Source organism: Octodon degus, unplaced genomic scaffold, assembly GCF_000260255.1.
Source record: "Octodon degus isolate 3935 unplaced genomic scaffold, OctDeg1.0 scaffold00015, whole genome shotgun sequence".
NCBI lineage: Eukaryota > Metazoa > Chordata > Mammalia > Rodentia > Octodontidae > Octodon > Octodon degus.
This window is the reverse complement of record NW_004524591.1, coordinates 20,741,805-20,762,477: the sequence shown is the minus strand read 5'-3', so window position 1 is coordinate 20,762,477 and position 20,673 is coordinate 20,741,805. Positions and strand designations below refer to the sequence as shown.

General features: G+C 54.5%; 1 protein-coding gene across 1 annotated transcript in view; it reads right to left on the bottom strand.

Moving 5' to 3' along the window:
- The window catches only part of Mindy4 (MINDY lysine 48 deubiquitinase 4), a 109,531-nt gene that overhangs the window by 22,534 nt on the left and 66,324 nt on the right, over positions 1-20,673 (bottom strand). Inside the window, exons 10-13 of the mRNA XM_023709963.1 lie at positions 15,110-15,211; positions 13,615-13,678; positions 12,575-12,640; positions 8,457-8,524 (exon numbers count right to left, since the gene is read on the bottom strand). Of these exons, the coding sequence (XP_023565731.1) occupies positions 8,457-8,524; positions 12,575-12,640; positions 13,615-13,678; positions 15,110-15,211 (300 nt within the window). The remainder of the gene's footprint in view (positions 1-8,456; positions 8,525-12,574; positions 12,641-13,614; positions 13,679-15,109; positions 15,212-20,673) is intronic.

The following is a 20,673-nucleotide window of genomic DNA, read 5'->3' as shown; positions in this document are numbered from 1 at the left end:
ATCTATAATCACAGCCATTCACCTGAAACAAACATCCACAGAATGTGTCATAGGCTGGCTCAGTCTAGGACTGGCAAGTGACTGCAAGTAAGTCCCTCCTTCTGCCCCAGGTTAAGTCCCTACCTAGCACATCTGTGACCTGGGTGAGGGATCTCTGGAGACCTCCTACACATGAACTTGAGCTCCTGGCCCCTGCTCTAATCTTTGACATGCCAAGCCTCAGATACACAGGAACTAGCCTGAGAAGACCTCCACCCCAACAGCCCATGGCGAGGACACCATGTCCCCAGGGCCAGCTCCTGCCTGGCCCTCACTGAGGCTCCTGGACCACACTCCTCAGCCCCTGCAGGTGGCACAGTTTCTCCTGGCTGGAAAGGGCAACTCAGAAGTAGAAAGTGCCGCTGTAAATGGGGTTCAAAGTTAGAGAGCTGTGGGTTCTAACCCACCTCCTACCACTCACAAGGATCATCCTCCTGAGCCTCAGTTTCCCCGCTTGCAGTACGGGTATGATGACATCTCCTCCCAGCACAGGTTACTGTGAGAACTGAGACAGATGAGCTATATAAAGCATCTGGCATTCAGTAAATGTCACTTCCTTTTTCCTACAATAACAATAATAATAACAAGAAAACAATGACCAAGAGGTCATGATTCCTGCAGCCTCAACCTTTCGTATCACAGCCAAAAGCCCAGAATAAAACCAGGGCCCTCAAGAGGTTGAAACGTAGCCCTGAGCATCTTAAAAGAAGCCTGATAGAGCGGATGCTGCCTGTTTTTCCAGGGAGACCAAGAGGGAGGGCAATGAATGAGAAGCCCTGGGTGTCGGACCCCAATTGCCTCCTGTCTCGGTTGCCTTTGACAACTAGCTTTCCATCTCTGAGCCTTGGATATGTCATCCCTGATGTGATAACAATAACCACCTCACAGAGGGAACAGGACATGCAAAGGAGCACTGTGGAGAGCACCACACACAGCTGGAGAGCTCCACATCACCTTCTTCTCCAGGCAATGCAGGCACAGGCTGGAGGGAGGGCCCAGAGGTTGAGGGAACTTGGCAGGAGACTTTGCCACCTGGAGAAACAGTGCATGGGGAAGAAGAAAAAGCGGAGAACCCCGCGCTCCTGGCCACTGACAGAGTCCCTCCCAAGCTGCCCTTGGCCTCACCCACGCGTCCCATCCTCCCAGCGCTCAGTGCTGTTCCTGTAACCAGCCCTCGGCAGACTGATCCCTGCCAACCCTTACCGGTGCCTTTCACTCACTATGCTCCTGCTGTGTGTCAACTCCCTGCCAACCAACCCTGAGTCTGATTAAACGAATGTCTCCTCCTCCCTCAAGCAGCACCTTCTGGGACAGAAACGCCCATCTCTCCTCTCTTTGGACTTGCCCTTCCCAAAGGAACACACCGATCCCTGTCCTTTGCCTGCCCAGAACCGGGCTCTGGCCTCAGTAGGCACCCAGCGAATGGGGTCGCAGAGCCCATGCACTGCCTGCAGTCCCTGGGGAGAAGCCGGATCCTGGAGAGATGCTGAAGACAGCGGAAATGTACATCCCACCCCTACCAGAGGCTAGACGGGTAGAAGAAACTTCTGGAAGGTTAGTGCCTTCTCCCAAGGCCTGTGATTGTCATCTGGGCACCTGGGCTCCTCCTAGAGGGTCCTCATGGGTTTGCCTGAGGTCTGAGGGCAGGAGAGCCCCAAGCTCTGCCACTGCCCCCAGTGAAGCTGGGCTGGTCCCCTCTGTGGGAAGTGGGTCCCCACACCCACTCCTCAGGTTCAATGTCTGTGGGCAGAACCACCGGGAAGCCAGTGCTGCCAACTAAACATGGGCCAGGCCTAGAGCAGATGGCCAGCACTCAGTCTGCCACAGACCTATTTGGGGCTTTGTTTTCCACTTGCTATACTTGTCCCTGTAAAAGGCTCATCTCAGAGGCTTAGTTTTCAGCTGATGGGCTTAGAGGAACTCACTGAACCACAAGGGCCAGCATCTCATCTGTGGGTAAGCCCACTGATGAATTTATAATTTCATGGCGCTGCTGGGAACTGAAGAAGACTTAGAAGGCCACAGGTGGAGAAGGCAGGGCCTAGGGGACTATTTCTGGTCCCCGGCCCTTCCCCTCTGGCTCTTGGGCTCTCTCTTGCTCTGTGCCCTGGCCGCCATGACCTTAGCGGCTCTCCTCGGCTACACCCTTCGTCCTTGACCTTTCCGCCTTGCCACAGGCCTCAAAACAGTGGAGCCCCTTTTCCTCCCTTGAGCCATGTATGTCAGCTATTTTGTCACAGAACCAGACAGTGAGGAACACATTGCTTCTAAGTGGCAAGCACTCCCTCACTCAGCGAAGTGCTGCCCACACCAGATCCTGGACTTGGAGCCTGAACCTGGGTGGCAATGCCAGCTGTGCTGCTGCCTCGCCTGTTACTTCCCAAAGTTCCTGCGTCTGTAAAGCTGGAGAAGAGCCCAGGCCTGCTGGTTTGTCCCTCAGGTTGCCGCAAGGCTACAAAGCCAGAGGTTGGGCCATGAGAGCCCTATCTTCTACTCCTCCACCTCTGGCAGAGCTGAGGCTGCAAATTCACTGTCCTCAGGACTCACAGAGGGCCTCGAGGAAGCCACTCAGGGGCCACAGACCAGATCCTATTTCCCCATGGGGTTGGCTGGGAGCAGAGGAACAGGTAGTTCCCAAGCAAGGAACTACAGGGAAAGAAAGGAGCCATTAGGAGGAAGTGAAGAAAGGGGGCATTTTGCTAGTTGAATGACATGAGTACCACAAGTCTGTGGGCTCCTTCCCTACTGCCTCTGCAGCCCACATATGTTCACTAGCCTCATCTCTGCCCTCATTGGAATCAGCGTTAAAGTGCAACTGGGCTTCACTGAGCAAGGTCCTCTCCCGTTTCCAGCTACAGCTGAGATCTTAGGAGGGGATAGAAGGGCCCCCACTTGGGCGTCCTGGGGGACACCCAGGTTGAAGAGGCCCAGCCATCTGCTCAGGGCCCTGTGGGGGAACAAAACCCAGGGGTTGGGACTCATGATCTGGTTTGGCTCTGTCAAGGCTGCATTGCTCTGGGCTGGAAGCACTTAGGGGGCGTCAGGCCCTCCGTGGAGCCCCTGTGTACCCCTGTGCATCCCATCAGGGCACATCTGGAACCACAAAGAGCCGCCCTGCTCCCTGCCTCCCACCAAGCATCTCCTGGCAGGTCCTCTCTGGATGAGTGTGGCCTACAGATGCTGGAATGCAAAGCTCTGTAGTCACTTTATCCATTTTCAAGAGGAGCCTGTGGGGCCTCTGTGAAGGCCACCCCCAAACCCACATCTGTCCCCACTGCTTCAACATCTCCTACACTTCTCCATCCTGACCCTGAGCACCCTGTATCCAGCCAGCCCTGAGGACCCCAGCCAACCCACAGAAGTCCTCAGGCTCCAGAGTGGGCCTGACCCAGGCCTGACCATGGCGATGCCCTCAGGAATGGATTTCTGGCACCAAAGAGGCTGTGGAGCTTCTGGAGTCCCCCTTGCAGGAGGACCTCCTGAGAAGACAGCTGGGAGACAGGAGAGAAGAATCAGGAGGCAGAGGAGGAATACAAGTCCAGCTCCCAATGCAGCCATACCTAAAGCCCAAGCTTTTGGTAGAAATGCGCTCTTAGCTCGATTTCTGCTTACTCCAGTTTGGACCTGACCTTCTGTCACTGCCTTTGTAGCTAACGCTCAGGGATAGCATTAATTTTGCTAATATTTTCTCAAAGTAAGAAGCTACTGTATTGCCACCATTGTTTTTAATCTCTTGGGGGAGAGTCTCAAAACAAGAGAGGCATCACGCTGTGGGTGCTGTATGGGACACCTGTCACCCTCCATACATTGCTTATGCCATTTTTTGTTTGTTTATTTTTGCAGAACCGGGGATTGAACTAAGGTCCTTGTGCTTGCCAGGCAAGCATGTATTCTACTGAGCTATCTCCTCAGTCCCTGCTTATGCCAGTTTAAAGTTACTTGACACAATGACAAGTTAGCCTCTCTTCTGGGCTTTCAAAATTGCCTTTGGAGGGCTGGCGAGATAGCTCAGTGGACTAAGCACCTGCTTAGGCAAGTGCAAGGACCTGGGTTCAATCCTTGGTCCCACATGGTACACTGACCTCACCCGTGGGGGTGCTGAGTCAGCCACTGAGACTGGGAGTGGTGGTGCATGCCTGTAATCCCAGTGCTGGGGAGGCTGAAAACAGGAAGATCACTACAAGTCCAAGCAGCATAGTGAGATCCTGTACCAAACACATTAAAAAAAAATAAATTGCCTTTGGGCAGCTGAACTGAATGCTGTGCTGAAGGCAAAGGGTCCCCCACTGCAGGCAAAGGGTCCCTTCACACACTGCTCCCCCAGCCTCCTCCGCAGGGCCCGAGCCACTGGGCAAGCACCACCTACTGAGAGTCAGGCTTGTACCCTCCTCAGAGGCTGCAGCCTCCACCTGTGTGGCACTGCCTAGGCCTGGCTCCCAGCTGCCTCCGAGCACCCTGGGGATTTGTGAGAATTCCCTAGAGACAGCTCTAGCCGCGAGGCTTGGAAAGTATCGGAGCAAGAAGAGCATGAAAACCAGCATGAGATTTACTGTAAGCAACCAGAGATCTTAAGAAAGAAAATAAACGGCCTGAAATCAAGTGGAAAAAAATAAAACCTTTACAGGGCTCTGCACACAGCCTGGGGTAAACAAACCTCAAAGGCCGTGTCTCGATTGCTCTTTGGAGTGGTTGGGCTGTGCTCAGCTGGGTCTGCCTCTGTCCAAGGCCCCCACCCGGGCTCTGTTCTAACTTAGGAATGGCCTGGTTCAGGAGTCAGTGACGGGTGCCAGGGTGGCCCTGGGCTTTAGGAGGCAGCCTCTGCCTGGAAGGAGACACCATATGCCCTTCTGCCACACTCCCACTCGCAGTCACCTGCTCAACAAGGCAGCCTTCACACAACCCCAAACTCATCACCAAAGCCTGCGTCACCTCCCACCCAGGTGTACAGATCCCTCCCACCCACACACTCATATCTCGCACAGGCGTACACACACACTGCACTCAGAGCCAGCTGGGTGGATCCTATCCTCCCTCCGCTGACCTCAGGATCCTATCTCTTTGGGCCTGCAGGACATGTTACCACTGACCGAAGTGGTAACAGACCATGTTGGAACGGCATCAAAGGGCTCTGGAAGAGCCGACTGCAAAGCCCAGAGCACGAAAGCCTTGGGCAGCCCTCCGCAGCTCGGAGGCTGCGGAGCAGTGCTGGCAGAGCTGCAGCTCCTCCAGAGGGGGCTTCTGGCCAAGCCTGGGGACCCAGAGGCAGGCAAGAGACCCACCCCCATCCCTGCCGCCTCTGCACCTGTCAAAGTCATTCTGCTGCATCTCCCTTACCTATCAAGCTTTAAAATAGGTTTTCTGAAAAACAAATCAGACTTTCACTACAAAGAGTCTAAGAGTACTAGCACAGCTCTGTACTATTAGCGATAAAGAACCTATGACTCAGGCTGGGCCAATTACAGGCTTGTCAGGAGCCACACTGAGAAGGGGTTCTGATGCTACAGCAAAGCCAACTGTGCCTGCTCTTATGTGACAGGTCACCGCCTGGGCTGCCCTGGATAGGCTAAGCAGCAAGGAGATATTTACACCTGCAAGACCAAATGTAAGGAAAGACCTTTGCAGCTGCCTATCCCAGAGGCAGGAGGTGGGTTTTTCCAGTTAGGGATGACAGACTGAAGACTGTCATCATTGCCCAGGGGACAGCACAACTTCAGCCAAGCCCAGCCCCAACAGATAGCCAGGGCAGGGAGTGCCAGAGAGCCAGGGACACATCGCGGAAATGCCATGCGGAGGCACGTGAGGGGGCTCTCCCAGGGTCTTTGTCGCAGAGGCTGAGGCAATGCCTTCTCCAGAGCCCTCCCAAGAGCCAAGGGTGCTAACATGCTGAGAGAAGACTGCCATGTGAGTCCCAGGGCTGGGCAGCACCAGCACTGCCCAGGCTGGCCTCATCCTCGCTGACATAGCTGTCCTCCTCCACCAGGAAGCCCCAGGGTGCTGTGTTATCTGCAGTACCCTAGAGGATCTACAGCAGTCACAGCGGACCATAGATTTGAAGCAGGGCTCCAAGGCAGCCCGTGGAGCCCAGGTTCTCCCACTTCCTTGAATTTGAGATCAGACATGGGGTGTCTCCTTCAGTTCACTCCTGCAATTTACAGCCCAGCTAGGACTTGGTCCTCTCCCTGCCTCTCAAGCCCCAGTGCAAAGGGACACTAACTGCTCAGGGGCCACTGCAGCCCATGAAGTCCCTGCCAAGGGTCAACATTGCCATAGAGGGTCAACCACGAGCTCCAGGACATCCTCTAGCTGTGATCACACTGCCTCCACCAGGTTATCAAGATAAGCCAGAAAGTTGGAAAAGGCAGGCATCTGAAGGTAGCTCCCACTGTGTGAGGTGTTGCCCAAGGAGGGGCAGTGCTGAAGGTAGGAATCCATCACTCCCCAGCCATGGGGGAAGGAGCTCCAGCCCAGGGCCTGACGCCATGCGTGTCTTCAGGTTTGGTGTGTGAGGAGCATCACAGGAGAGCTGGCCAGGCCAGCGCCGCGCCAGCTTGCTCACCGATAACCTGGCATGAGCCCTCACTCCCTAAGCAACAGCGACAATGGGGCACCCCTGGTTGGGGGTTGTGATGGGGACTCCAGGGGCTGTTTGCACCACATGTCAAGCCAAAGGATCGGACCACGTGTACAGGAAGCTTCATAAATGCTGGTGGCAGTGTTCTCACTGCCCATAGGATGTCCCTCTCTACTGGCCTCTAAGGAGAGGGGATGGGAGACAAAGGGGTGAGACAAAGCCCACGTCATGGACCAACACCACAGCAGGCCTCTGTGTGGCTTTTTCTGTCCAAGGAGGCCTCAAGACATCTGCCTGCAGGGCCCAAGGATGGTCAGTCCTCAGGGGTCCTTCCTGGGGGACTGCTGGAGTCTTGTCTGTGCATGCATGTCTATGTGTGTATCTGTGTGCATTGGTGTGTCTCTAAGAAGGCATGTGTGTGTCTGCGTGTGTGTGTGTGTGTGTGTGTGTGTGTGTGTCGGGGGGGCTGTGGCTATAGCCCCATTAGCATGGGGTTGTGCAGCTGTGTGGGCCTGTCGATCCTGGGACAGCCTTCCTCACTGATGGCTCACAGGAGCCTGGATAGGGACACATAGCAGCACGTGTGTGTCCCAGAGACCCCTGCACCAGGCATACGCTCAAGCCCCAAGTCAGAGATCCCTTGCACAGATGGGGAAGCTGAGGTTAGCCCCACTAGGCCTGCCCTCCTGAGAGCACCATTCTCCTCAGCAGGGCTGGGAGACACCTTGGCCTGTCCTCCAACCAGGGGATTAGCAGACTGGGCCTGGGAGAAGGTGGCGCATGCGGCTTACGGTCACCGCACACGCGAGTCCAGGCTAGGAATGAATCGTATCATTATGCAGGATTAGAAGAAAAATGCCATTACAGAGTGCTGTGCATGCACCAGTTTAATAAGGTCAGTAGCAGCAAGCAGCAGGCAGGCTGGTGCAAGAGGCCACAGAGCCCCTGCCGTCCCTTCCCTGTCAGTAGAGGTCTGGAAAATGGCCAGCGACAGGCCTAGCCAGACGCAGCCAGAGCAGAGAAGCAAAGATCGTCTGCCAGGGCCTCCTCCATCCTACCTCTGCACACCTCAGGCTGCTCAGAAACTCCTCTCTTCCCAGCCTGTTGGGAGGTGCTCCCAAATCCTTCCCCCAAGGCCTCTCTGAAGTAAGTCACTCCAGGTACCCAGGCCCTTGGGCTCTGCTTCTGCTCAGAAGGGAGTCAGGCAATGGACTGCACATTACGGAACTATTGATGTACTATTAATCTGTTGCACTCTCCAGTGACACGATGCCCAGGTGACACGCACAGGTGAGAGGCCTAGACAGCTCCCAAGCACAGAGCTGTCTGGAGGAACTCGTTTCCATGGCAGCGTTGGGGACCACATTGATCACAGTGCATGGAACAGGGGCTCTCTTCCAGCAAGGGTCAAACAGGGACATTAGGGCCAGCAGCCTACTTCTCTCCCTGCCATATCCACCCCAGGGGCTGGCTCCTTGCCAGTGTCTTGCGCCTTACCCTCTAGTGAGGGTAAGGACCCTGAAGTCTCAGCCTCGACTGTACACCCCCGGCACATGTAGCAAGGGGGTAAGTATGTGCACCCTTGCCGACTGAGAGAGATGCCTCTCGAGTTGTCCTAAAGTATGTTGAGAGACCCAGGAAAAGGGAACTCTGGACAAGCGTACCCACAGCTCATCACTGCTGTCACTCCTACCAGTACACTGTCCCCTCTTCCTCCACCCACCTTAGGCACGCCTTCAGCAATATCCCCTGAGCCTTCACTAGGGCCAGGCAAGGCAGGGGTTCAGAAGGTGGCAGGAAAGGAGCAGACAGCCCCAGCCTAGTGGTTGAGGAGGAAGATACTCACAGCTCGCAGGACCTGGACAGGATGGCAGACAGGGTGAGCAGGATGCATCCGTAGGGACCTGCTTCAAACTGGGAGAGAAGAAAGGAGTGAGTCCCGTCTCAGGCACGCCTCCCTCCACTCAGCTGCAACCTCTGCCGGGAACCACAGAGTGGCTGCCCCGGACTCCCACCTCCAGGCCTCCAGCCTGGCCTGGGGCATCACTCAGTGGCCACAGGGCAGGCCCCATGCAGATCTCACCAGCCAGATTCCCCTAAAAGACACCAGCCTGAGTGACAGCATGGAACAGAGAGCACCTATTCTAGCTTGGAGGATGTCTGTGACCTTAGCAACCGCAAGACTGGTAAGACCGCAGCAGCCACAGCAGGCTCCACTGAGGTGCCATTGTCTCCCCTGGGCGCTGTCAGCATGAATACCCAGCACACTGGGGAGCGCGGGCAGTGAAGACTGCCTGCTGTCTGCCAGAGACTAAGGCTCAGGGACTAAGCGGCTTTGCTTGAGTTCCCGCAGCTCCTGGGTATGGGGGCCAGTGTCAGGGGCCCCACTCAATGCCAGCTCCGCACTGCAGGCATGGAGGGCAGCAGGCTTAGAGCAGGACCAGGACCAGGGTGCAGTGTGGGAAGTGGGCCGTGCAAGGGTGTCTTCTTTGTAAACTTTACTACTTTAAGATATTTTAAAAGGTCAAATATTTGATATCTTTCATCATGAATATTTTAGATTTTTATTTTTAAAATATATCATTTGTGTTCATCTCTAAACTTTCACACCCCTTTAAGTTTTGCACTCAAAGCTTCTCCCCCAGATACAACCCTGGCAGGGAGCCATGTGCAAAAAGCCTGGCTGCGTGGGGTAGAAATCCTGGCTGTGTGTCTTTCAGTTCTACAGTCATAGGGATATTTCCTGGCCTCTCTGTCCTCTGTTTTTTCAATAATTCGATAGTTGGGACAAGAACTGTGGTAATCTACCCTCATCAAGTTACTGTAAAGAGCGAGTTAACACCGCTTAGACTACAGCCTGGCACCTGTGTGAGCTGTTAGGCTATCACTGGCTGCACACTGCCCACCTGTCCAGTGAGCCCACTGGGCACAGCCAACCCTGGAGAACCACACAAGCGAGTGGAAGGCCCTGCTCTGTGCACCTGGAGGCTTTATCTGCATCTAGTCATTCAGTGACTAAGTTTACCCATCTGGTCTTTGTTTCTTACACTGAGTGAAATTTTACTGCCAACAGGACATTCCCTGCTAAGGCTATCTTGGTGCAAAGGGAGGCGCAGATCCGGCCTTTCAGGGAAGAAAGAACAAGCAACTTGGACAGAGTGGGGAAGGGCTCACGGTCATGGACACGCAGGCTCCTGAGAAACTCCCAGAAAGGGTTCCCAGGAGACATGGAGCCTGTGGAGGAAGGTGGGCCAAGGAAGCTCTCTGGGGAGCAATGTCTACTCAAAACCCAAGCAACCGCGGGGATCAGGGGAGAAGAGACCACTCCTGGAGGCACGGGAAGCACATGCAGAGGCCCGGAGAGCCAGCAAGCTGACTAGGCTGGGCAGAGAACAGCCCCGAGGACATCACCTTTTATTCTACAACCAAGCTCCAGGGTTACTTTGTGGGATATATGAAAGGCATAAATGTACAACAATTTTAGGTCACCTTTGTCTTGGTCCTGTGGCCAAACCAGTCTGTCACCCCCACTGCCCTCACTTTCCCCATTTGCAGAACACAGATAATAAGACAGCCCTCTGCATATCAGCTTGGTTTTCCAGCACACACATTCCTGGAGACGTCTGTGGCGTGTTCTGACAACTGCAGAGTAAAGTGGAGGTCCCCACACGGTGGGGGACATATGTCCACAACTCAGCTACAGAGGCGCATGCTGCCTTCGGGGAGCTGCAGGACTCTCGGGCTCTATTCCCTTCCTGGATGCCGACTGATTTCCACCTTGTCTTGGGGAAGCCCTGGCACCATCCAGGTCCAGATCCCCTTGGCCCGGCCTGCCACACCCACTGACTTATGGACACAGTGGAGTCAGGGACACAGGAACCCCCTCACTGGGGAACGGGTAGCCCTGATTGCCTGGCACTCCCCCCATGGGCCCTCGCCCAGAGCCCTCTACTGAGGGAGGAGAAAGGGCCCTGCCTGGGGTGACTTGCCCTTGCTGGACACAACTGACTGGGCCCATATTCCCTTCTGCTTTTAAAAACATTGATTAAAATTATCTCATAAGTTCAAGCTGCCAAGACATAGGAGGCGGCAGGGTACATGCCTGCTTGAAAGGCCAGCTCAGCAGGGAAATGGGCCGGGAACCACGGAGAGGGGCGGGAACAGTGTGGAGGGCCACTGGGGAAGAAGGGGGCCATTCTTTCAGCACAGCACACAGCCCTAGAGAGACAGATGGGTGCCCTCTGAGGGGCTCCACGGGAGGCAGGGGCAGCCTGCATCCCTAGCTGTCCTGGGTCGCCAGACACCTCGCCCCGCAGGGGAGCGGTAATTAAAACCCAGCAAGGAGGCTATTTATGTTGGCCAAGATGGTATGGTGTGCATTTCCAGGCCTGGCACAAAGAGCCCCTCTTAGGCCCAGTCCATGAAAAATGGATTTGGTGAGCTGAGTGCTGAGGCAGCTCCACCACTTCCAGCAAAAACATAAATTAAACTGGGGCGGGTGGAGAGAGGGAGGGCACTGTGTGCCAAAGTCGGGGTTGGTAGTGACGAGCTGCAGCCAGGAGCCACAGCCAGTAATGAGAGGGCGGGGAGCCCAGGAGAGTTACTGAAGGAAAGCGGCCCCTGGCCAGGCTGTGGGGCCTGTCGTCTGGGTCCCTTTCTTGCTCCCTGTCATGTTCAGGCTCCATACAGTCCCTGGGCCACAGGCAAGGAGGTAAGGTCCCCTCAATGGTCAGAACCCAGGACCCTGGGTATAAGGATCCAGCCCAGGAGCATCAGGGCAGTGAGCAGGCCTCAGAACCCCGGGTCACCCCACATCCCCTCTGTCTTCCAGCGCTCCTCCAATCGCATCCCTTTCCTGGCAGTGTCGCACTGTGTCCAACCTGGTCAAGCCTCACACACGGACACACAGGGCTCTCCCCTTGCTCGGGTGCACTGCTGTAGTCTCGGGACACCCTGGGTCTCACAAGGGGAATGCTCCTGCTCATCAAGGCAGACTGTCTGTGATTTGTTGGAAAACCTTCCCTACGAATCTCAGGTTTCTCTCTGAGAATCATAACCGGATCTAGAACTTCTCTGACAATTGCCCCATCTTCCAGATGAGAAAACTAAGGCCCAAGGACTTTCAAAGACTGCATGTGACCAAGCAGTGAGCCATAGAAGACTACGGGGCATCTGTTCAGGCCCTCCCACTACTCTAGGAAGGGTGGGGACACACAGTATTGGCAGATGGCCCTCTGGGCTATTCCAGGGAAGAATTCAAGAAAGCCAGGGACGTAGGGGATAGCAACAGCCAGCCCAGGACTCCTGATGCCTGGGCCAGGACTCCTGTCTACACACACGCCAGACAGAGCAGCCTACACGGAAAGGAAGTTGTTCTAATTTGGGTCACTATGCAGGCCCCTCCCCACACTGCCAGCATGTACAGCCCTACTTGGAGTTTCCAGAGCCTCTGACAGACCCACACTCAAACTGGCCCAACACACTGCCAGCAGGGAGCACACAGATGTCCTCTAACGGGGCCAGGTGTCCGTCCTCACTGCCCAGCCCCCAACCCACCTCCTCTCCACCCTTCTGTTGGTCCTGTGAGCCCCATCATGGACAAAGCTGAGACCGCCAGAAGCAGTGGCTGCGCTCCTGTGACCATTGTCTAGTGGCTGCCTCCCTTCCCTCTGACTCAGTCTGCCCAGCCCTGCTCTCTGCAACCCCTTCAGCTGCTTGCTGAGCCTGCGTCCACGGCCATTCTGCACAGATGCAAAGGAGAGATTGTGTCCCCTGCCTCAACCCTTGTTGTACAATCCACATCACCCCACTATCCTCCGCTCTGTCACCCAGAGTCCAGCCCAGGCTTCTTCCCAACCTCCTCGCCAAGCCAGAGTAGGGGTAACAGGGGAGACAACTCCAACCTACCACTGTCTCCTGCATGATGAAAATGAAAAAGCTTCCCAAAGAAGTCATTGCTCATACCTGGTGCACCGTGTGTTGGAGAAAAGTCGCCAGCTCTTCATAGCAGGACACACTGTAGAGCGTGAGCTGAGAAGGAACACACTGGATGAACTGCCATGCTCAGGACCCAGACTGCACCCCTCACGGTCAGCCCCTGCAGCCTGAGCCCCAGTGGCAATGGCTCTGGGCAGAGCACAGACCCTGCAGAGCTGGCACTGGGCAGCTCTGCACACCTGAGAGTGGCTTAGCTCAGCCCACCCCGCAGCAGCCCTTGGTCCACCTGAGAGCCCCCAGGAGGCCCACGTCCTGACACCAAGGCACAGGACCCTGCATTCTGTGTTGCCGTACAAGAGGGTTGTTGCCATGGCAAGGCACAGTGTCTGAGGAGTGTCAAGGGACAGCCGGGGCTGTCCAAATCATAAGAGTCAGGCTGGGTCGCAGCTCCACAGGTGGATCCTGAGCTAACAAACAGCAGCAGATTGGGTCCCCTTTGCTTTCTTTGGCAGGTCAAGAGAAATATTTTGAATAAAAAATTTAACAAAACGAAGCCACTAATTAATGTCCCAAGGTCCCTCATGCCCCAAGCTAGGACACATGAATCAAGATGGTTAAAATAAATCTCAGTGAAGAGGGAGCAGCTTTTGAAAACCTTCACTGCATCTGCATTTTCAAAACTACAGAAACGTCCATCTCACCTTTCATATCACCATGTCTGACTTCATGGCAAGCGCCGCCAAGGCTACCAAGCACGTTCTAAACTCCTCCTTTTCCCCCACCTGCTCCCCTCCCGTAAGAACCCTGCAGAAGATGCTAAGGGCTGGGGCTTAGCCAACGGCACACTCAGTCCTGTCATCCTCAAGGTGATGGAGCTGTTGGCCCTTTGGGGCATAAAGCAGCCCTGGCAGGTGTCCATCCCCAAAGCCGCCCACCTCTGCCCACTCCACAGGCCTGGGCTGCAGGGAGGGTGGCCTGTCCCAGCTGGGGATGGATTTACTTATGTGAAAGGAGACATTCCCCAAACAAAGCCAAAGATTGCGTGACAATTTTCCAGAAAGCCGTACTGTTTCTAAGACTCCATCTGCTTTGTATTTCCCCGTTGGACTGAACTGCTGTGTTCCAGAAGCCCTAAAAAGGAAAAGAAGGTGCATGAATCCTGTGCCAGGAGAAAAGCTGTGCCCTGCAGCCAGGGTAAAACCACATGTGTCATGAAAGGAGGACAAATAAAAAGGTGGCTCCAGAGGAGAGCACAGAGCCAAGGGTTTCTCGTTTCCCCTGCTTTGAACTCATCCGCAGCCTGGGTCAGAGAACTCACAGGAAAAAGGGAATGGAAACCAGCGAGGAGGGAGAGCTTAGCACAAGCAAACCCAAGCCCTGGCAGAGGAAGAAGCCCGACCCTCACCACAGCAACACGCATGCGTGCAGGTGAGGTGGAGGGCTGTGGCCTCAGCGCTCTCTGGATCTTCCCCACAGGGACCCCCACCCCAGGGACTTTTCTGGGTGTGCAGCCCACTGCAGCACAGAATAGGAACAGGGCGTGGGATTGGACCTGCTGTGCGGCTCACTGCTCTGGGGCCCTTCCCTCTTTAAGTTTCTGTTTCTTAACCTTAAAAACAGAGAGAAACCCAACTCCTGCCCCATCTGCTCTTAGGCCATGTTCACCCTAAGAGCCAGGGTTAATATGTATGTGTTAGACACCATGGTAAGTACTTCACATTTATTATTTATCTGTATTTACAGTGATAAATGATTCAAGCTAAGTAACAGCGTTACATTCATTACATATAATTTATTTATATTGGCTTATTTAGTCCTCACAGTCAGCCCATTAAGTAATCATTACTATCTTCCCTTTCTAAACAGGTAAACAGGTCGGTCAGTGGCCCAAAGCCACACAACCAACAAGCGATGGCTTTGAGAGCCGGCCTTACTTAGTGTCTCAAATTGTTTTTAAAAAGCAGAAGAGTAGGGATGCAGCCAAGAGCCCTGGGTTCAGTCCCCAGTATTTAAAAAATCCCCATGGACCTCAGAGAGCCTCTCTTCCTGGGCAGCCTGCTGCAGTGACCCATCTATGTGTCCCCCAGAATGTAGGTTCAATGTTATCTCTTCCTCTAAGGCTCAGCCATGCAGCTGGGAGGAAGGGTTGTGCCGTGAAGCCTGCTGACAGCCGTGAGGACTGTGGGGGCAGGGATGAGCTGTGGGCCAGGCAGACAAACTACAGGGCTGGCTGCACCCCACCTGCTCGCCCCTCTGCGCGGAATGGGGATCCAGGTGACAGAGCAGCTGTGAGCATGCTGTCTGGGCTGGGAGGGGTGGTACACCTGGTTCAAGGGTACACCTGAGCATTAGAGCTTTCTAAGGGGGTTCCCTGGGGTTATGCTAGTTAGGGGGAGGTAGGACACACAGGAACACATCCTCCAAGGGGAGCCCTGGAGCCCAGCTTAGGCTGCCTGGTACACACAGCCCTTGTACCCAAGGCATAAGTGCCCACAGCTAGTGCCCCTGCAGCTGTGCCAGCAGCAGCTAAGCAGCAGTGACAGGGCCCTTGGAATCACTTACAGGGTGACCACAGCTCGCTTTCGGCTCCCAGCCTGCCAGAGGATGTCCGTGATGGCCAGCGCCAGGCAGCGAGAACGAAGAGCATCTGAAGGCTTCAGCTGCCTGTGGGCATGAAAAAAAAAAAAAAAAAAAAAAAAAAAATTAGCTGGGAAGATAGCTCAGTAGAGTAAGTGCTTTCCTCCTGAGTTCAATCCCCAGTACTGCAAAAAAAAAAAAAAAAAAAAAAAAAAAAACACAATACATTTATGCTCCAGGGACACAGCAGAGATGGTGCAGCCCACGGAGCATGGCCAGGTGGCCCATCTCTTCCCTGGCCCTCAGGAGTTCACACGGGAACTCCAGGGCTAAGCCGGAAGCACAACGCCCTCTCCTGAGGAGGCCCAGGGAGGAGGCCCAAGGAAGAATGGAAGGAGGAGGCAGAGGAAGCCACCCACTGCAGGACAGAGACTGGGGGCCTGGTGGGCTGGGAGCTGCTGACGAAGGGCCACATGCTCTGAGAGACCCCGAGGCTGAGCCTGGCACACCCCGCTGCCATGGCTACAGGGCCCGAGAAGATGGCAGCCTGACTGGCTGGATACTTGCACACAGACATGGGACAATGGGCACAAGAGGACAGAAGGAGTGGTCAAGCATGACCTCGTGGCTTCAAGGGGTACGCAGTGCTGCCGCCCATCGAGACAAGGAGTATGTGGCTGCAGGGGGCCGCTGGGGAGGCGATGAAGAGCTGCCCTTCACACTCATTGAGCTTAAGGTGCACCTTGGCAAGCACAGGAGAGGGGCTGGGCTGGGCGGAGACTGACCAGAGAGGGTAAGGACGGCAGAGCAGCTGCCAGCCCAGGGTGCAGCCTGCACACCTCTGAGCTACCAGGGTCAGAGAGACAGAGCAGGCTGAGCGCAGGCAGTGACGTGGGCTAGGAGCAAAGGATTTGAAGAAACACGGGCAGGCAGCGCTACTGGAAGTGGCAGAGAGCCGCCTTGCAATAATGATGGTGACTAAGAGGTTCCTGGTGTATGGAGGGAATGAAGGGGAGGAAGGGACACAGCCAAATATACATGTCGCTTTCCACGTGGCATTTCCAGGGCTCCTTCGGGCTGCACTAGTCTTCCCCTGCATTCTGTGAATTTTTTTCTGATTTCAAAAGCTAAACTAAATGGGTCTCTCCTCTTCATGAACAAAAGGGCTTGATGAAGATCCCGCTGGGAGTCAAAGTAATGGGGGGGATTCCAACTTTTTAGTCACTAAATGACACCTGGATCCACACTCTCTCTGAGCGCACTGGAACGGCCTGTCATCCCACTCCTCAGGAGGCTGAGCTGGGAGGATCGTGTGTTCAGGAGCAGCCTTGGCTACACAGCAAGACTTTCTCTCAAAAAACCAAAAAAACAAAACAAAACAAATAAACAACACAGGCGTGTGTGCGCATACACAGACACACACACACATACACACACACACACACACACAGAAACTTATCCTACCTCTCAGGGCAAGAGAAAGGAAGCAGAAGGCCAGGACGCAGCCAGCAGGAGGGTAGCGAGTGCTCACAGTCTCGGGTGGGACATAGCCAGGGATTTATAGCCAGGCTGTTGTGGTCCCACGACTTGAAAATGAGAAGTGCCTCAGTTTCCCCATCCAGAAACTGGCAATGACAACTGCATCCCCTTTTAGTGTTGGTAGCTGGGCACAAGACAGTGTCGTGAGGCTCATGGCCCATGCCTGGCATGCAGTCAGCGTCCAAGCAGTGGTTCCTACCACCACTGAGTTGTTAAAACGTCCAGTCCTCAGAAGGGTGCTCCCAACATCCGCTGTGAAACTGACTTTATGTACCTGACACTGCAAATCCTCCTCATGCAACAAGGCAAGCAGCAAGAACTCAGAGTTCCTAAGAAAACCAACCAGCACACTACCTGACCCTCTCCAGGCCCAAGAAGCTGTTTTGCTCCTCACAGGAAATGGCCACTACTACGCTATCACCCTCTGGACAACCTGTACTTCTGGGAGCCCTGGGCTGGGGCTGAGAAAGCATCCCTCAAGGTTTCAGAAGAGGCTTTGCCAAGGACTACGGGGAGCTGGAAGGCAGAGCACATCAAATGAAGGAGAAAGGACCTGGTGTTTATCTGTGGACTCAGAAACCACAAGAGTCTCCTGGTTCATGCCCTGCCCTCTTCTAAGAGGTGGCCATGTCCCACCCCCATCAACCCCCATCTCACCCTCAAGCTCCTCTGCCCCCATCCTCAGCTGAGCTGTAAGCCCATGTCCCCCTCAGCCCTTCTACGCCTCCAGACCACCTCCAGGCCCCCACATACCTGTGTGCACAGGGTGGAGGGATGTCTTCACTAGGTGCTCCCCAATTGAAACCTTGACCACCAGTAGGATGCCCAGATTGTATACCCTGCTTAGATTACCTGTGCTGCAAAAGCTCCATGCATGGAACAGAGAGGACCCCACCAGAAACCATGCTCTGCCACCTACAGAGGAGGCACGCCTCTGTTGGAAGCCTCTAGGTGCAGGGACAGAAAAGATTTTAAAAGCCTATCTATGCTAAGCATTTATCCATGCAAGGTAAGTACTTTATACGTATCATTTCATCGAATCATAAAAACAACCCTATGAAGTAGGTACCATTATACTTTTTAAAGTAGGGAAACTGAGGCATAGTACAATATATCCAAGGTCTCACTGTTAGCAAAAAGTGAGAGAAAAAAAAAAAAAAAACATTGAGGAAGGAAGGAGAGCTCAGGGGAATAGAACCAACTCTCAGAACCAAAGTCACTCTGCCTCCGAGTCCGTCTTTCCAGCACCTGGGGATGAGGTCAGGAGGACTTGCTCTGGGCCTCCCCTGGGGCCTGCAGACTCCGCTGTCAATGTCACTGCACCTCCAGCTCACCACCAGCTCCTGCATAGTAAGTCTCCAGTCTCCCGCACTTCCCTGGTTCTCTGTCCTTCTGAGATAGAGGGGCTGGGAAAGCGCAGTGGTCAGATAGTTGCGAAGCCTGGCCTCTCTCCAGGCTCACAGGATTGGAGGGTGGGGCTGGGCCCTCCCTGGCCCTGCTGTGAATGTACGCATGGAGCCAGATGCCCGCTGCCATCATTGCTGTCTTGCCCCTCCGTCCTTTCACTTGCCCCAGCGCTGACAGGGCAGTGTGCACGAGTGTGCCTGCAAGCTCATCCTCCTGGAAAGTGTAGAAGGAGGAAGGGTCACCCAGACCCTGCCTCCACCCAAGAGCTCAGCAGTGGTCTTCACCTGTGGCCCCTGCGTCACCATGAGGTCCCATGTTGCCTAGGATTCGCACACAGCTGTCATAGTCCTACCAGGAGTCGGGCACCTGGCCAGGCTCTTAGAACAGAAATCTCTCTAAGAGTCCAATTCCTCCCAGGAAAAGTATCCAGGGAGGGTGAGGGTAGGGAATATTACATCCTGCACTTGCCAAAGTGCTTCTACTCTTAGTGCTATATCTCAAGACAGCCTCTCCAGCAAGTGCTGAGTTCCTCAATTTTAGAAGGGAAGTAGACGTGAGAGGACAGCATCCCTGATGTTCCCTGGGCCAAGCCAGCCAACCTCTGAAGGCCCTTCCTGGCCTAGGGCTCTGTCCAGGCCCTCAGGGAAAACAAGAGCTCCACTTCTCTGCCCAACAGCCAAGGGCACAAGCCCTCCTCAAATGGAAAAACACTGAGGCCTGGCCAGGCCGAGGGACAGAGAGGCCGGCTGCCTGCCTGATGGAATGAGTCTTAATGAGGCCAGACAGCCCTGCAGAAAAAACACTGCCGCTGCCAAGCAGCCTTCATTTCAGGACAACTGCCCTAGAGGGTGTCACTGCATCCTGCGCTCTGCTTTCACAGAACCACAACCCCTGGCCCAGGACTGCAGACCCCATGTGCAAGAAAGAAAAGGGCCAGCCCAGGGCAGTGAGCCACAGACGGGTGGCAGGGCAGGCTGGCAGCAGGGCACTGTGCACCCGCAGACAACAGAAGACTGTGCCTCCTGCTTGAAAAGCTAGATCATTTGTGAAATCCTGGCATTTCAGAATCAAAGGGAGGGCTGCACCCCCAAAGCCACCCAGGGCACAGGCTCTGGGCAGAGGCAAGGACAACCCCCCAGTCCATCAACATGAATTACAGGTCAGTCCCTGGATGCCGAGGAGCTGGGCAGGAGCAGCCCATGCACAGCCACTCCACTTTGCTCTCTCCTCTGTACTCTTTGTGCTGAATGATTCTAAATTAGGACAAAGAGGAGGCTCTTCAGAGAAGCCCTTCCCAAGCAGAGCCACCTACAGCATCTCAGAGTCTAAAGGATGTCCAATGGTTGGCTCTTTCAAACACACAGCCAACTGAGGCCCAGCAGCAGTGAGACAGACAGGGTGTCAGGTACCACTCGGCCCTGCCATGGTACCACCCCTTCCTCCCAGCCTGTTCCCTTCCTGTGCTTCCCAGCACTGTGAGCTACACAGCTTTCCTCTGACACATCCCTCCTCTGTGGCAAAAGAACCAACCAACCAGGGACTGAAATCTCCGAAACCATCAGCCAAAATAAACCTTTCCTCATATAAACTGATATTCTCAGGTATTTGGTCACAGTGACCAAAAGCTCGCTAATACAGGGATACAAAAGTCCTTACATTCCTTGGTGGGTGGTATGGTAGGCAAACAGGAGTTGCACCAGCCTTGTGCCCCGGGCAGGATCAGCCCTTAATGAAAGCAACATAAACACTACATCCTGGTTGTTCGGAAACCATTCACGACTTTCCCCAAAAGTGCAAAGCTGAAATTCAAAGGCGATTCTTCAGCCATGGGCTGAAGTCAGGAGACATTGCTCACAAGGGCCAAAGCTTACTCAGAGGAGTGGGTGGTCCCGAGAGCCCCGAGGCCCTTCTGGGGGCCTGGCTCTACCTCACCTCCAGGCCCCAGGTCACACTGCAGCCTTGGCCCATGCTAGCACCACTCTGCCCTCAGCCCTCTGCCCTCAGCCCTCTGCACAGCTTGTTCTCTTTACTGGAAATTGATTCTACCTCCCCCACTCGCTCGTTTGTCTGGATAGCTCATTCATTCGTCCATGCGTTCATTCAACAAAAATTCTGAGGGCCTCTCCTGTGGTCCAGAGAACCAGCTGGCTGCTAGCAAGGGCTGTGGAACAGGCAGCCTGGAAAGGCTCTGTTCTCATGGAGCTTGTGTTCTGTAGCGAGAGGAGCAGACACAGACATGTGAGTCTGATAAAGAACAGGAGTGGGGCCAGGGAGATAGCTCTGTAGAATAAGCGCTTGCCTGGCAAACGCAAGGGCCTGAGTTCCATCCCCAGTTCCACCACAAAAAAAAAAAAAAAAGATAAATATTCAACAGTGGTTGTTATATTGCACATTGTTGTCTTCAGTGAAGTTGCTCAGATTGCCTGAGTTCAATCCCCAGTTCAAAAAAAAAAAAAAAAAAAAAAATCCTGAGGAAGTGAGAGAGGCTTCCTGTGTGTATTAGGAAGGGACATAGGCAAATACTTCTGTGCTCAGAGTCCTTGCACCCTTTGCGGGCAGCCAGAGGTCCCCCGCTTAGCAAGTGCCACACCCTCAGAGTGCTC